At 39.0% G+C, this 17,830-nt stretch overlaps 1 protein-coding gene across 2 annotated transcripts in view; it reads left to right on the plus strand.

Moving 5' to 3' along the window:
* The window catches only part of EPYC (epiphycan), a 34,400-nt gene that overhangs the window by 2,116 nt on the left and 14,454 nt on the right, over positions 1 to 17,830 (plus strand). For both annotated transcript variants that reach the window (XM_006029292.1, XM_006029293.1), the window contains exon 2: positions 125 to 305. In XM_006029292.1, the coding sequence (XP_006029354.1) occupies positions 138 to 305 (168 nt within the window). In that variant the 5' untranslated portion in view covers positions 125 to 137. The remainder of the gene's footprint in view (positions 1 to 124; positions 306 to 17,830) is intronic.

Genomic DNA, 17,830 nt, shown 5'->3' on the forward strand with positions numbered 1-17,830 from the left:
TAAGAAGTTCTTCAGCCTTCAGCTTCTTTCTTGTTATTTTATTTGCTATTCATGCTTGAATGAATTTTCACAGGTGATTTACAATCCTATTTATACAAACGTTTTGGTTTTATTTCTCCTTTAGAAAGGAAGGAAGAATGAAGACCCTTGCAAATATTTTTCTGGGATTTTTCATCTTTGAGGGCATTGTGGCTGCTCCTACCATTGATACACTAACTTATGACTCCGATTTATATGGCATAATACTTGGAGAGTCAGATAATCTATTTGACCACATTGAAAATGAACAATCTGCTCAGGCAGAGGTAATCTGAACTTCATTTATTCTACTTTTCCATATTGCAGAGTATATATAGGTTTCTTCTTCCCCTTTAAGTATTCATAAGTAAGATAGGTCTGGTTTTATTGGTTGGCATGGCATACAATTGAGTCAAAGGTTTTCTATGGAACTTAATATAGCATACTTAATTCATGTTTATGCCTCATCTTCATATGTGGTCCAAGGTCTCTCTCTGATTGCAGTCAATATCTGTCATGATTTTCCCAGGTCTTATAATTTGGCTGCAGTACATTCTGTTGGCTCTCGTAGTGGTATCAGTGTCTTAGTAAGATACCGAGAAGAAGAACAAAATTGGGATAAAACAAAACACACATGGCTTCCCATAAAGCAAGGCAGAAAAACTGCTGTGGTTGTGTATCTATTTTATCCATTGGTATATGATAAATATTTCAGTTCTAGTAGTGAAAAAGAGGTGAAGGTGGGAAGGAAAGGTAAGTGTAATAAGAGGAAAAAAAGAACAGAAGAAAGATCATAAAGTAGACAAACAATGGAAAAAAAAGACTAAACTAGTTATAGTCTGATTCTAGTGTAAGGGCTTAGATGAAACCCCAGTGAGGTAGGATTGACTCATTAGAATGTTTAGAATGAAGGATCATTAATAAATATTAAATTTACAGAATACAAACCTCAAATATGATTTGGGGGCTTTGTTACTTAAAAATACACAATTCATAACATTTATTTCTTCAGTGCTACATGATTTAGAGAGTGACAGAAGCTCTCATTTGTCAGAAGCTGACAAATGCTAGAAGTAACTAGCATTTGGTACCAATATCATAAATATTGGCCTGCAACCGGAGAGCTAAAGAATGAATAGGGCAATTGTAAATAAAACATAAGCCAGATCTTCAGAGAGGGAAAGTAAATGCATCTTCACTGAAGTACGTGCTGAACCCCATCTGCAAATCTGCCCTAACATCATGAACACTTTCATAACTATGCTAATGTATTAAGAGGAAATATGCTGTTCCTTTAAAAATAAGGTGAGAGATTTCTGCTAGCTAACCCAGAAACCCAGCAGACAATAAAAATGTTTGAGCAGGGTTTGCAAACTTTCAAAAATATAAAGTCCACAAGGAGCTGACATGCCTAGGTGAAATGTATGATTAAGCTACAAATTACCAGCTTTCTTTCCATAGAGGCAGTACAATGGTGGAAAGTAAAAAGCTAGATTGGTTGCTTTTTGCTTTTGTACACCTCCTCCATGTACAGTTCCTGTTTACAGATTCATGCCTCGGGTGTCTCTTTCCAGATGAAAGCATGCCTGCTGTCTTTATTTTATGCTGAGTAATATAAATTATGAGGTATGTCTTGCTTAACCTGAACATGGAACCTACACCAAGACTATTGGGTTGGTTCATCAAATTTGAGATGGACAGTTTTCAGCATCTCGTCTCGCCTTCATGATGTTCCAGTTAAACTGTATCTGTCTTATGTACACGGTGATTAGTAAAGGTAAACCTCATGCACTTTGTTCTCTCTGGGATACACCCAAGTAGGCTCCCACCTAACTGGGGGTGGGCCTTTTAAATCAAACTTTCACAATGAAAGACACAAATTTGATGAGTTCCTTCCAAAAATCTGGAAGGAAATACAGGGTTCCCTGTGCAGTCTTTGTTCCCAGTAACTGAAGAGAATAGCCCCTTCAGCTCAGTCTCCTCACATACTTCCTTAAGAAAATAAAAAAGGGGAGGGGTGAATGATAACTCTATTAATTCCTCCTGTCAGTCTCACCCCCAGGGTATACTGTCTCCTCTTACTGAGATCATTCAGTCTTATTTTAAAGTCCTCAAGGGTGCCTGTAGACATGTCAAGAGGCTGCTCTGATGTGTTGTAATTAAAGTGCATCAGAGCAGGCTTGATTAATCAAGTCTCCTGGAGCATGCTAATTAGCTTCAGCCTCTTGGACCATGGAGTTAGCATGCTCCAGCTAATTAGCATGCACCAGCCAGCCTCTGTATCTTGTGCGGGGGGCGCTTTGGTGCGGGGGGCTCTTTAACTAAAGCTTATTCGATGAGCTTTGCTTAAAGCGCTCCCACTGCCATTTTGAAGCATGAGGATGCTGATACATGAGACACTGGTGCTTTCATCTGAGCAGTCCTCGGAGCTGCTCTAATTAAAGCACCTCCTCCCCGTCCCCCCCACAGAGTACTTGTAAAAATGCCCCAAGTTACTAGTCATCAACCATAGCAGCTGAAAGGGAGGTTTTGTAGATTAACAGATCTCCATGTGAGAATTTTTTCCAGAAATCTACCCAGAAATTTCTTTTGCTTCCTTCTAACCTGCATCATCTTGAGAAGGCCTCATCAGTGAAAGGTGTTTGTGTTTTGTACCTTTAATAAATCAAACCACTTTTATGCAGGTGTCTACATTTCTTCACTTCGGTGGGCACATCTACACATACAATTAATGCAGAGCAATACATTCTGGTATGGCAGAGTTTTTTGCTCCTGGGTGTGCTGTTTGAATGTGTGCCTGGGACTGCAGCATGTTGGAGCAGCCCCAGCTAGCAGAGGGCCCTGGGGAGATGTCTGCTAGCCTGGGGCTACTCCTGCCCAGCTCAACGTGCTGTGGAAGGGCTGGCAGGGACATGAGAGTGCTCCATTGTGGGGCTAGCTGGCAAGCAGCCCCCACACTGAAGTACCCTTGTGCCCCAGCCAGCTGGGCACTGGTCTACATATGTACTGCTGCAGCATCTACACATGCATTGCTGCACATGGGTCAGCAGGTCACTATTTACAATTACCAACCCGCTGTGGAGTTTATTAGTTTCCTGAGGCCTAATAGGGCCACATATGTAGATGCCAAGACTTTTACTGCACAGCTAATTAGGTGACTGCATTAAACATCCCATGCAGGCATGCCGAGTTTAAACTGCAAGACCATTACTTAATTCTTAATCTCTACAAACAAAATGCATTTTCTCCTTCTATCACTCTTTTTGGCTATCTGATATGAAATAGGATCCAATTGTATATGATGTTCTGAGCAATATAAATAGTTTTCATTAGAGTAAGAAACCCTTTGATAAACTGGACCCTAGAGGGCACAGTCAAATTAGGGTTTTTTTTTAATTGTATCCAATAGTCCTATAATTGTTATTTATATGCATAAGAACAGACTTACATTAGACCTTTGCAGACTAGAAAAGGAAAGGTATTTAGAGTGCATGAGAGAAACATCAGTTCCATTAAAAAAAGAAGAGAAAAAAAAAGGTGGCAGAAAAAGAATAGCTGATATGTCTCTTTTATGTAAACACATTTAATGTGGAGTCTATGTTGTCTATTAGATGAGTACCCTCTCAAACGTTGTTATTTTTCAAGACATACTAACAATCTATAACCAAATTAAATGAGTCTGAGCACAGATTAAGAGCTGCAAGCTTTGTCTAGGCTTCCCAGTGGAAAGCGTATGGACAGAAGTTTTTGCAACAGCATAAACTCAGAAGCATGAGCCTGCTCCAAGAACTGAGTATTGGAGAAGCTAAGGGACTACCTTATTTTTCTGTCTTTGGGGTTTTGTGGTATAGTTGATTATGGTATGAGTCAGCTCAGCAAGAGGTATCTGTTCATGAAAAGTTCATGAAAAAGAAATAATTTGAGAGGTACGAGAGAAAAGTGGTAAAAAAAGTTGGGGGAGAAGTCATGCGCCCCTTGAAAAATGGTGCTTTTCGCCAGCTTGCTTAGTCTGAAGGGTGAAAGCTGCCTAATGGTGACAAACAACACCTTAAAGAATATTGCCATTTTTTCCCTTCCAATTACAAAACAGTATTCTTCTAAGCTTAAGGAATTTAAACTTAAATTTTTAACTTGGGGGTCCGTGTCTTATGTTCTAGAGATAATTTTTTCCATGTGGAATCTTTCTTTTCTGGTACAAATGAAACTATTGTGGTGTTTTTATGCATTAACAGTGTCTTCATGGACTGTTTTTTCTGACCTACTGGTTTGTTAACCAACTTATGAAGATGTCCCTGATGGAAGCTAGTAGAAGCTAACATGATTGTGCTAATGCAACTTTAAGGTTCACAGAGGTAGAATACTGCAAAGATACACTAGGATACAACCAGGATACTCTGAATAAGTGTTCGATGGCCCCTTTGACTGTATGTGGCATCAGCAGGCAGAGTCCATTTCTTGAAGTGCATTCATCCCGTATCACTGGTTTATGTGAAACACATTATATATTGAAAAATATTGGAAGGAGAGGGTAGCTGAACTTTGTGCTATTCCAGCAGAAAGGTACTGAATTGCAAATTAGCTCCATGCAGCTGCATGCATTAGGTAAGGTCAAATTTTGGCTATGAAAATCAAAACTAGCCTCCAAGCTCAAAGGTGATTGAAATAAGGAGGCCCTACTAAGGGTTTGCAACCAAAGGGAGTTTATTGTTAAAAGAATCTTAAATAAAGAAAAGTGTATCTTGAGTAAAAAAAATGATGTGGCATTTGTAAACAGATCAGTGCCAACCACAGACAACAGGAAAAAAAATATGAAAGAAAATAAACCAAAGAACAAGGAAGAAATACAGAGGTCCTGAAGGAGAAAAAGACTAGGAGGGAGTGTGGCTGAAAGGCAGCTGTCAATTTTTTTTTTTCACAATTTTTCCCCTCACTTAGATAATCACAGTAGTACAAATACGAATTGCAGCATCAGAGCTTTTCCTTAGAGGAGCTTTTATAATTATCTTTAATGAATATTTATATCATGGTAGAGTCCAAATGTTCCAATCAAGACTGGGACTTCATTATACTAGCTACCATACACTAGACACTGTATACAAAGACACTATTCCTTCCCCAGTGGGAGTATATCAAAAGGCCAGATAGTCAAAGGAACTACTGATCTCAGTACACTACTCACCGAGGTAAATAAGTGGCTCAGAAAACTTTCCCACAAAAGGTCTCTTTGAAATGAAAACTTAGTTGGGATGTTCTGAGGAAAACCTTCAAGAACTAGAGACAGATTTTTGCTTGCTTCAGCTATCAAAGTTAAAGAAAATATAGCCCATGACTATTGAGTACATTTAACCTCTCTTCTCTAAATTAAACCAAACTATAGAAGACAGACAAAATTAAAAGGTATGGAAATAAAGAAAAAAAAATATATATATTAGTTGAGATATGCAATGAGGTGGGGAATTAGAGGAGGAGAAATATGAGAAAACTATCCTAGGTGACAGGAGCTTAGTAACCAATAATAAGTTAATGAGACTAGGTAAGGAAGTAGGCCAGGGCTATATTAAGAGGAAGAACGGAGCTGGGGACCAAGGAACAACAAAATAGTCAAAAAAGGAAGCAGATGCCTGATAATGAACCATATATTAATTTATCTTGCAGGCATTAGTTTAAATTTAAATCTAACTGGTATGAGCATAACATTGTTATTCAAAAGCCTGAACAAAATTAATTGACCGTCTGATTGCAATTCAGGGTTTACAGGCATGAACAGTAAGCCACCCCTGCGGTTAGTGCACTATTTACCAAACTTATTTGATAAGGCAGAGACTGAACAGAAAATTCCTGGATATTAAACAGTAGTCATGGAATATGAGTCAAATGACAACTTGTCTTGGAGCAAGTCTGTATTGAAAGTAATTTGAATTTAGTTTTTACTGGGGCCATCTACATGTGCACTTTACTGCTGAGTTGACGAATTAGTTCCGCAGTAAACAATCACCATTTACGTGTGAGGTGTTATTAGGCCAGAGTAAACTAATTAACTCTGCCATATGATAGTACTGCCCAACATGAGTACTATCCTATGGCAGAGTTATTTAGTGTGTCACAATGCACGGGTAGTGACTGGGGCTAACTGAGGCCCTGGTCACAGTGCGGTTAACAGACAGGAAATGCGACTAGCAGGCAGGCAGCACCCTTGTGCCCTGAGCACCCGGTCACAGCACAGCTAGCAGGCAGGCAGCACCTTTGTGCCCTAGTGAGCTCCTCTGCAGCACACTGAACTGTGGAGGAGCAACTGTGGCCTGGCAAATGAAAGCCTTCTCTTCTTTTAATCAATAAGTCAAAAGTTGGGATATTTACCCAGGATCTGGTACAGCTACATCTTAGATGCAACTCAGCCCAAGGAGGTTTGAACCTACATCCACCTGTCAGGAAAGGTTTGAGCCTATATACACCTCTCAGGAAAGGGTCTTAAACACCTGGCTATGGGATAGACAGGGCTCTTTTGGATGAAGTTGGGCTACTGGGTATGGGCTTAGAAGGAGAGCTGTTTAAGGGGAGTGTGACTCTGGTCTAGTGCGGACGGAACTCCCCTCAGAGAGTTAAGGCTTTGAGTTCCAGATCATGATTTTTATGCATTTTATTCAAAGCATATTTGATGCAAAATTTTGGATAACGTACATAAACAATGTTGGGAACAGAGGCCAAAACTCTGCTCTTCTCTCGCAAAGAAATGCCCTTCTCACTAGTTAGAAGAAGTGGTATCAGAGAATTAATCAAGCTTTCCTTTGTTGATACCCTTCAAGTTACTATATTTGGGTCCCAAATGATAGGCCTATGCATATTGAACTTCCTTAGGCAGGACAGAAGGTAGCCATTACCTTTGAGTTTCTAGACACAATCTTGGGGTGTAGACAATGTGTCTAGCATCACCTTTTGAGAGCTGAGTCCCTACTGTCTAATTGTCTTTACCCTTGTGAGTACTCTGTTGCAATTCAGTTCTTCAGGGACATGTGATATTTGAAGCACAAGGAAGGCAAGATTCTTCAGGTAAATGTGAAATCTTTTATTAGACCAATGAAATAGTTGGAATAAGGTTCTTTGCAAGCTTTCGAGCACAAACACCTTTCTTCAGGCACTGGGAGATTCTGCTGCTCTTATGTGTTGTCCAAGGTAGGAAAGAAGCTAAAGTAAACATGAAGTGTGTGAAAAGGCAAATGAGTGGAAGTTTGGAAGACAATGAAATGGGTAGAGATAGGAGGGGTGATGGGGAGGGGAGGGAAGTGTGTGAAGGAATGCAAGCAGCCAGTTTGAGTCAGGTTACTTGGAGTGTCAGATGTCAGGCAGGTTGTCATGTGTCATAAATCCAATATCTATATTAACGTCCATGATTTTTTGTATCCAGTAGATTTCTGAAGTGAAATTGGTAGGCTCATCTATGAAAAGTGTTTTGTCAATTCCCTTTGAGAATTAGAACTGAGAGATCAGAGAGTGAGTGATTGTCTTGTGAGAAGCCCCCACAGGTAATTGTATGTTTTTGTCTTTGATGGATTTTTGGTGTGCATTCATTCTGGCGTGCAGTTGTTGTTTGGTTTCTCCTACATATTTCCCATCAGGGCATTTGGTGCACTGGATGAGATATATTAAATTTCTGGAGGTTCAGGCGTAAGATCCAGAGATGGTGATGGTTCTGTTTTGGGGACAAGGTTACTGTGGGAGTGGTGGAGATGTGTTGGCAGGTTTTACATTTCTTGCCCCGGCATGGTCTGGGTCCATTGAGAGTGGTTTGGGTCATAGGAAGTTTGCTTCTGATGATGAGGTTAGTGAGGCTCAGTGCTTGTCTAAAGGCTAGGATGAGTGGTTCTGGAAAGATTTCTTTAAGAACTGGGTCGCCTTCTAGTATGGGTTGTAATTGTTTAAGGATTTTCTGACTAGGTTCCAGGGAAGGATGGTATGTCATAACTAATGCTGTGCAATTCATGAGGATTTTTTTTTTTTTTGTACTCCTGCAATTCTTCATGTGGTATCTGGGTTGCTCTTTCAGAAGTGTGATTTATCCCTTTGGAGGAGTGCCCTTGTTTGATGAAAGCCCTTTCAAGATTTGTGAGGTGATGGTTGTGGGTATTCTCCTCAGTGCAAATTCAGTGGTATCAGAGAACTTGGCTGTAAATTACAGGTTTTTTGATGTGTCTAGGATGATTGCTGGTTCTCTGTAGACATATGTATGTTGGTCCATGGGTTTCTTGTACATGGTGGCTTGTATTTTACATTTTTGGATATTGATCATGTTGTCTAAAAAGGAAATGTTGTGTTGGAGTATTCAAGAGAGAGTCTGATGGAAGGGTGACAATTGTTGAATTTCTGATAGAAATCAATCAGAGACTGCAGGTTTTCGGTCCAAATAATGATGATGTCATCTATATATCTCAGGTGTAGCATGAGTTTGGTGGTGCAGTTCTTAAGGAATTCTTCTTCCAGGTGGGCCATTTAAAGGTTGGCATATTATGGGGCCATTTGAAGCACAAAACACAAAAGCCTTTCAATAATTTTCAAACTTACTACTCTATCTTAGCTAGCACAAGAAACAGGTATCTAAACAATAAATTCTTGTCTGCAATTCTCTGCTTTAGTTTCTTTACCACTCGAGTGTTTTTTCAGTAGCAAAGGCTACTGAATTATGAAGGTAATCCTTTCAGAAGGTATTCCATTCAGAATTACCTTCATCTAGACCTCTGGAACATGAAGTCTGCTCCCTTCCCCACGCCCCCTCATACCCCACAATTTTTCTTTGACTTTGGCTTTTCCTGTAGTAAACAGAGGCCCCTTTGACTCCAAAAGTTGGTACTTTTGTCCCTTGATGCTCCAAGAGTTTTTTTGTTTACTTAAACTACTATTTTAAAACCTCTGCATCTTTGTTTCTTCATTTGAGAATTTTCACTATTCTACTCACGCCTTGCTGCAGACGACAGGAATATGCAAGGCTTGTCTTGTTGTTGTTCCTTCTTAATTTACTTACTGTCTGATCAGAAGGAAGGGCAGAAGGCACCTTACAAAGGTGGGTCCAGAGGGGGTGCAGCGGTGCAGCTGCACCCTTGTTTTGGACTGGACCATGCTGCTGGAGCCTCTGGGGCTAAGTACAGACAGTCAAAAAGCCCGAGGCTGACTTGATTCAATCCTAGCAGGTTATTCTAAGCTGCAGAGATTGAACTGATGAGCAAGTGAATATTTTTTTTTGATTCTGGAAATGCAGCAACATGCCTCCAGTGACTCAGGCCAGAAGCTAGGGGGTGCTAGAGCATACCTCCCTGTTTTGCTGGAGCAGACAGCTTGGGCCAAGGCTAATCCACCTGCCCTGTGAGGTGGGGTTTATGGGAGAGGTGAAAAGCATCTTGGGATGCTGCGAGTTAACTTGAATCTGGAAGGGATCTGGGACAGAAGATCAATAAACCGATTTAACCTAAATCAGTTAAGTCTGATACTACATCCATGCAGGTTTATCTTAAACCAGTTTCAGCCATTTTGAAAGCAGTTTATGTGAACTGAACTTCTGTTGTGTTAAAGATTTGAACCAGCTTCCAATCACTTATACCAGTTCATGTGTAATTTTGGTCCCTACCCTGGGGGTTTTAAAAATGTGTCCAAAGCAGAAGAGACTCCCCCCTTCCCCTCTGTGCTCAGAGGCACATCTGCTACCCGTCCTCTTCTTCCATTCCTCTCCTGTTGTGGCTGCTTTCCCTGCTGTTCTAGGAGCAGAGGTAACTCCAGAGCTGCTCCTGCCCATTCCAGTTGGCCTGTGCAAGGGCTGTGCTCTCCTAGGGCTATGACAGTGTCAATGGCTTCCCCCACCAGCTCCTGGTGGGGACCAGGCAGTGTAGAGGAACCCACCCCACAAATTCCTGATGATGCTGAGCCCAGCCTTCATGCTGCCTGGCTGGAGTGGGCAGGAGCAGCAGCAACTAGAGAAAGAAGGCACAGATGGTGAGGGTGTGCCTCTCAGTATAGAAACGAAGAGGAGGATATTTATCTGCTCTGGGGACTTTAATAAGTCCCCAGAGTTTCCTACAGTAAGATCTGCCTACACTGGTGGGTTGGGGAACAAGAGGCTGGGACCAGGGGTGCAGCCACCCCTAAAGTACGAGTGGCTGCTCCCACATCCCCCTTTGCTGAATCCTGGATCCTCCCTGACACCTTATATACTAACCTGATCAATGAGGCTTGATGTTTAATAAGTGACAACCTACTTGGTCAACTAGTATCTATAAGGTCCCACCCTGCCCAGCCTTCTGTCTAGCTTCAGATTAACGTATCTAGTTGCCTTTCTACCAAGGATGTTATCTGCCTATGTGTGATACACTATTCATTGAAGCCCTGAAGATAAAACCATTTCATTAAATTAATCAGAATGTATAAGTTTTACAAAGGCACACTCTCCAGGTCATATGATATGCTTACCTGAATGCTAGTAGACACACTTTAAACTTTTCACAAAATGGGACTTGCCATTCTTTGTACTCTTATATCCTTAATATTATTTAATTAGTTTTGTTGGGCTATTAAATTAATCTAAGAAGCTAAAGAATCAAAAGTTGATGAAAAACTTAAATTAGATTTCTGATTCCTTTTTCAAGACATGGAAATTTGGGCCCAGCAAATATTTCAATATTTTGTTTCCAATGTTTAGTATAATGAAAAGCATGCTGTGTATCAACAATATTTTTATTTATCTTTTTAAACAAACTGTTAATTTGCTAGCAGCCAGAACTGAATACTTTGTATATGCAGCTTTTTTCCTAGAGTATAAAACAAGAAAACTCTGCTATTTATATATTCTTTTATAATGCAACATATTACTATTTGATGAATGGGAAGTGGGAGTTTCTACCTGTGGCAGTGCTTTTATTGCAATTCAGGTTTCCTGACTTTCAGTTGAATTTTGTATTACTTGACCACCCACTTCTAAAGGTGTAGACCTATTAAGGACAACTTTACTGAAAAGTAGAGATGTAAAGTAACATGTATCCTGCGACTTGAACAGGTTTTTTTATACTCTTTCTCCAAACAATAAGATTGTACTTGTTATGGGAACTTGTACTTGTACTTCTTGTCAGAGTAAATATAGCTGTGGTCTGTACTACATAGTAAAATTATATTTTATTTTGATCAAAACTGAATGCTTGACTTGAAATAAATATTGTATATTTAAAAAAATCTGCAGCTCCTGAGAAACTAGTCAAAGTCATAGCTTTTAAATACCAGTACTGGTTTCCTATTTTTTTTGTAGCCATCAATATAATTAATTATCTGTCAGTTGTGTCCATGCCACCTTTCAAATTCTCAGTTTGTATTCCTAGGAATATTTTAATTAACAAAATCAAGGGAAGAACACCGTATTCCTAAAATGTGTAAAATACTATTAACAGTAGATGAAGAGTTCAGTTCATAAGCCTAGAAAACTTCAAAAAGCATCTTAAAATCTGTGTAAAACTAGGAAAAAAAGGGAACCCTCTCCCCTCCACCGCTATTTCTTGTTGCCTATTTTTACATTGTTCATATCTTAGCATTCCTATAGAAAATCTATGAAGAACGCAATTATTGTCATTAGATATAATGCTCCTGCTTTTTCCTGTCCTCAGAGAAAAAAGCTGTTCCAACTCCCTGTAACATGTGTTACCAACTAAAAAGGGTCCTTTATGAACCCTATACCAATAGTTATTTTAGGTTCAGATGAGAACTCAACCATAATTATATGCATCCTCAACATTGCCACTACACATTAAATGTGAGGAGTGGCATATAAAGGGCTTTTACATGTTTCTGGGCAATAAAAATGGTGCCTTCTGTCCAGGTATAGACACTACACTTTTACCATTATAAATAATTGGAAACTGGTCTATACCTGTAACAAAACAGAAGCTCAGCACATAGATTGGCTTAAAAACAGCGGAAACCAGTCTACAATTCCTCCCCTCCTCACCACCAAAGGGCAAATGTGTGTCCTGTTAGCTACTCATCTGAACTACGCTGCTTACAGAAAGCCTTGTAACTTGGATCCATTCTTCCTCAGGCTTTTTGAATGTCTCTACCTGGCCTCCAAGTATGGCTTGCATCAGCAAGAGAAGAGGAGAAATCTTTGCTCACCAGGTGTGGCTAGATTCCAGCCCGTTTGTGTCTTCTCAGTGGTTTAAAATGGGCCAGATCCATTTTTTGTTATTATTCCAAAATTATGTCATAAAGTAGCATTTCTACTGCTAGATTTCCAGTATTGGTTCAGAGCAAAAGATATGCTGCTTCAGGATGACTTAGTTTGCCTACCACATAGACCTCAGAGCAAATCAAAACTAAATGTCAGAACCAGATATTAGAACACCAGCAACTGCAAATTAAATCCGTGATCTAGCTGGGAAGAGAGTCCTGCTTTAATTTCATTTACATTTCTTTAGTGTAAGTCTGGAATTCATTTCAGTCAGTGACTTCTTCTGTACTCTGGTACAATATAACTGGTAAGCAAAACCTCAACTATGCCAGCAGACCCATTGGATTTACTCAGGATTGATACTGGAACAGTAAAAATACAATCTAGACAGTCTTGTCTTTGGAAAAGCAAGGTTCAGGATATCCATTTGGTATGCAATGATCCTCTTTGGTGAGCAAGGATGATCAATGAACTATTCCTCCTTCTCAAACAAGATTCATTGAAGAACCATGAGTTGGCCAAAATTTTCACAGGCAGCAGCCACAGACATTACATTTCTGAAAGATCAGGTTACAACTTTTTATTTATACAGCTCTGTGCAAACAAATGATAGTGTAGCTACTCTGCAGAATGCACAGTCTAAATAGACATTACATTACCATGAAAATCCCTGCTGTTTCCTGGGTTACTGATCTATTCTTTTTATTTATTATTATTTAATTAAGATAATAAAAGGAAAAAGCCATGAAATGCAAAGATCAAGAAAATGCTAGACTGAAGCCACTTACTGAAAGGGGTTGGGGAAAAGATTCCATACATAGGCGTTTTCTTGTGACAAGAAACCTTTGGAAGTTGCAGAAGTGCTGTGGGGAATATGGTCCTTCTAAAAGGGCAAATCTCTGCTACGAGGATCCTTTACATTTTAAAAATTCCATTTGTGCTTTATAGTAAAGCTTCCAAAGTGAAATTAGTATGAAAATAGTGGGAACTTCAGATTCCTGCATGGACTCAAAATAATACAATATATCGTCTTTGATCTTAAAAGATTTCCAAAGCATTTTATAGACAAACTATAAAGCATTCTTATACTTTAACAGCTAATTGAATTCAGCCACTTCTGAAATAAAAGACCTTTCAGCCCTAACCTCCTGTTTTTTGCCACATTCGGCTCAGATTGTTTGGTTCACTTTGTAAGGAACTACCCAGTTTAATTTAATAAAATTCATAGATGTTAGGGTTGGAAGGGAATTTAGGAGATCATTGAGTCTGACCTCCTGTCCTGGGCAGAAAAGAGTGCTGGGGTCAGATGACCCCAGCCAGGCGCATGTCTAGTCTCCTCTTAAAGACCCCCAACATAGGGGAGAAGCCCATTGCAGATTTTGGCAACCCTTACCATAAAAAAGTTCTTCCTGATGTCTAACCTAAATCTGCTCTGTCAGTTTGTGGCCATTGTTCCTACTTACTCCAAGGGGTGCCCTGTTAAACAACACATCTCCTATTCCTTGCTGTGCCCCCTGATGAATTTGTAGGCAGCCACAAGATCACCACTCAGCCTTCTCTTGCAGAGGCTGAAGAGATCCAGGGCCCTGTAATTCAGCTCTATTTTCCTTGATTCACCCTCTCCTAACACCTGCACTATATATATTATTTCTTCTTTCTCCTCCTCCCATCTTTTGTGGCTATTTTTTTCACCACTCCTAGTACCAGCACGAGCTTGCCATCAGAACCTCCATTTTTCCCATCCATCAACTCCCAAAATGTACATATTTCAATTTATTCAGTCATTATTCAATTCTAACTAAATGAATTTATCCTCACTATTAAACTTAATCATAACCAGTTAACAAACTTAATAAAAATAGATTTCAAAGGGAAAAAGTGATATAATGAAATTAATTAGATTGAATTTTGAGAAATAAACTTTCGATTTTCTTCTACATACTATAATGAGCTATATGCACATAGAAAGACTGGTTTCACAGTTAACACCTCATTTTGAGACTAGCATCCAAGGAAAAAAATCAAACAAACTGTACTGCTGTTACAAAAGAAAAAACATGGAACATGGCTGCACTATAGCCTGAACCAAGCTAACTCATTTCAATAGAAAAATTACCATTAACTTCAGTTGGATCAGGCCCTATTTTAGTAAAATTTATACCTGAAAAGATTGAAAGTTATCATATAAATGTAGATGGAATATAAATTGTAAGGAGGTACTGAATATCAGTTATTCAACCAGAAGTCCATGGGACCAAGAGAGCTCAGCATTCCTGATTTACTGGTAACTTAATACCTATTTTCTGTAAACTGAATAACAATTTCAGGTTCCTTTCTGGGACCTCATTTTCAGAAGCTGGTGCTCAGAACTTTTTTGAAAACAACCTGTTTTCAAAGAGTATCAGGCCGGGCAACCAAGATAAGCAGACACCTTTGAAAACGTAGATTATACCATGTATACACGTAAGAAAGGGAACCTACGAAGAATCTATAGACATATTTAAGCCTCTAGAAAAGATTTAATTAAGTTATATTGTAATTCTTTAGAAACATTTTATTACAGTGCAGGTGTATAACCTTGTGCTTCCACTTACTACATTTGTTCTTTTTTGACTTGCATCCATGTAAGTACGCAGCCTTAAAGTTTTCTTTCTCTATATGAGCACAAGAACAAATGCATTTCTTCATGTATATTTTCATATCTGGTTTCTATAGATGTCATACAAAAAGAAAGGATATATATAGCTCTTTAAACAAAAAGTTATGGTAATTACTGCCTGTCTTAGAAAATTGATAATGGTTTTAAAAACATCACAATATTTCAGCAAAGAAAAAAATGGTGGTGGGGGGAAAGGGATTGAAGGAAAAGTGAGTTAAATTCTTCAATCTAGCTAGCTAGCTTTGCTTCTCTGCAGTTTTTTTTTGTTGTGTTTTGCTTGTTTGTTTGTAAAATTCACTGTCTTAGAAAAACAGAGAAAATCTAGAGTACAACAAGATAACAAATACTACATCATGTAGAAACATAGTTGCCTGAAATAACAGCATTTCTAATATGGAAAAATGTTGCCAAAAATACAAAAATATCTGGAAGATAAAGGATTATTTTGCATAATATGGATTCTATGAAATGTCTTTCTTTTGTTAGTATCTTGTGTGATCCATCAAACATGTAGAAGATGGAGGCTTGCATATATTAGATGGATGATATAAGAAACAGACTTTTACTTCTCAGTCACTAATTCACATCCAGTTTTTTGACAGGCACCTAATATATATCAGTTACTAAAGGAAAAGTGTCAATAAAAAAACGACTATTAAAACTGGCATTTTTTTTGACCGTCTTAGCAGAAGTACTGCTGACTGGGCATGTCTACACATTTATTGATGTGCCGTAATTACAGTGCACTATGTTTAGTACCTGTAATAACAGGTATTAATTGAATGCACCATAATTGGCGTGACTGCACATAAGCGCAGGTGAACGCTTTTCAGTTGATGTTTAACACGTATTGGATTAAATCTACTGCACATTAGTTCAGTTGAACACTTTTTGCTAGCTGCGCTAATGTGCCGTAGAATTAGTCCAATGGACACTAAACATCTTGTGTAAACATGCCCACTGAGTAGTCATGCAATGTCAATACTAGTTAGTATTTTAGCGTACTGGCATGGAAAGCATGGGGGAGTTTGCACTGCTACTGCCCATACCAGTTCTATTTGAAAGAAATAGAAAAACAGCGGGTATACAGAGTATCGTTCCATAACCAGAGAAGTTGTGGAATCTCCACCCTTGGAGGTTTTTTTAAGACCTAGCTAGACAAAGCCTTGGCTGGGATGAGATAATTGAGGAGGGTCCTTCTTTGAGCAGGGGGTTAGAATAGATTACCTCCTGATGTCCCTTCTAACCCTAATTTTCTATGATTCCATGATTCACAGGTATTAACTTAATTTAAAAATACAAATACAGGTATCTGCAAGATTACTCAGGGCAACTATAGGAAGAATGGTGGTCTTGCATTTAGGGCACAGGGGTGGTACACCACATTCATTTCCTTGCTTTACCAAAGACTATAGATATGTCTATACAGAACAAAAAACATCATACAGAGATATCCTAAACCAGGGATGGCCAACCTGCAGCATGCATGCCACAAATGCAAGTGGGCAGCCACGATGTACGGCATGCAACAGATTGGGGATGAGACAGGCAGTATACCAGCGGATAGGGTATGGAGCAGAAAGCAGAGCAGCAAATTTGATCTGGGAAGAGGACTGAAGTGGCACTCAGGGAGGACATATTGCTAATTTATCACAAGTCTGCCAAAAAGGCTGTGTCCTACTGCCCTAATCTAAACATCTGTTCATGTTAATTCTGGAGCCAGAAGCAATGTAGTTGTGTTAGTGCAGTGCACCCAGAAGAATTAATCTGCTAAGAAGCATCATTTACTCATTTGGGTATTGTACTATGCTAATGGCTAGGGAGAGAACTTACACACATACTGGTATGTGATTAGAAACCAGTTCAAATCTGTTACACAACAGAAGTTCAGTACACATAAACCACTTTCAAAATGGCTGAAACCAGTTTAAGATGAACCAGGATGGATGTCATATCAGAGTTAACTGATTATGGGTAAAGCAGTTTATTGAACTTCTGTCCCAGATCCCCTCCAGATTCAAATTTAACTCACAGCAGTGGGCCACTGCAGGTGTGTGACTGCATTTCTAGAATCAATAGTGAATGTCTGTTCACTTGCTTATTGAGTCTATCTACACAGCTTAGACCTGTGAAGATTGAATTGATTCAGCCTTGGGCTTTTTAACCATCTGTACTCAGCCAATATGGCTATAGTGAGTCCGGTGTCAGACTTCTTGTGTGTAGATCTAGCTCAAGTTATCTTTGCTTGGGGCTGCCTTGTTCTCCATAGATATTTTATATGACCTCAGATGATTCATGTATGTTGAAATTCTAGTCTCATTGAAGTCAGTGGGAATTTTGCCATTGACTTTAGTCAGGCCAGGATTTGACCTGCATTCACTTTCAAGTGTAAAACAGAACAATGTTCATTTATTTCAGAAGCACTTTGTGTAATTTAATAAATGAAATATTGTTGAATTACTTTGAGATTCTGAAATGGAAAGTCATGTTTTAGATTGAGATCATCTATTTTAAAACATCTCAGGATTCCAATGATATGCCTAAAAATCCAGATCTTGTCTTGTAATAATAATACAGTGAAAGATAAAAACATCTCCAGGAGACCATTATTTATGTCCTGACCTCTCTGCAGAAGGGTCATATGGGATAGATAAGATTACAAGAATTTAACAGCCCGGAGGCAGTTCTCACTGGCTGTATGGAATATTGTTATATTATCCTCTAAACAACAGACACCACCTTCTCATAAGAAGATAAGATTTAACATCAACCAAAACCAATAAAAACAGATGAACAAAGTATTTTGAATACACGCACATCTGGAGGTAGCAGATGATGACCTGAAATCTGCCTCTTATTGGACATTGTCAATAATTTCTCTCTATGAAGCTCAATGATTACTTTCCTAGAACTTTCTGTGCAGTACCTTGCCCCTGTCTTACTTGCATTAAGATGTGCACACA

Source organism: Alligator sinensis, unplaced genomic scaffold (assembly GCF_000455745.1).
Source record: "Alligator sinensis unplaced genomic scaffold, ASM45574v1 scaffold141_2, whole genome shotgun sequence".
In the NCBI taxonomy this organism is placed as follows: Eukaryota; Metazoa; Chordata; order Crocodylia; family Alligatoridae; genus Alligator; species Alligator sinensis.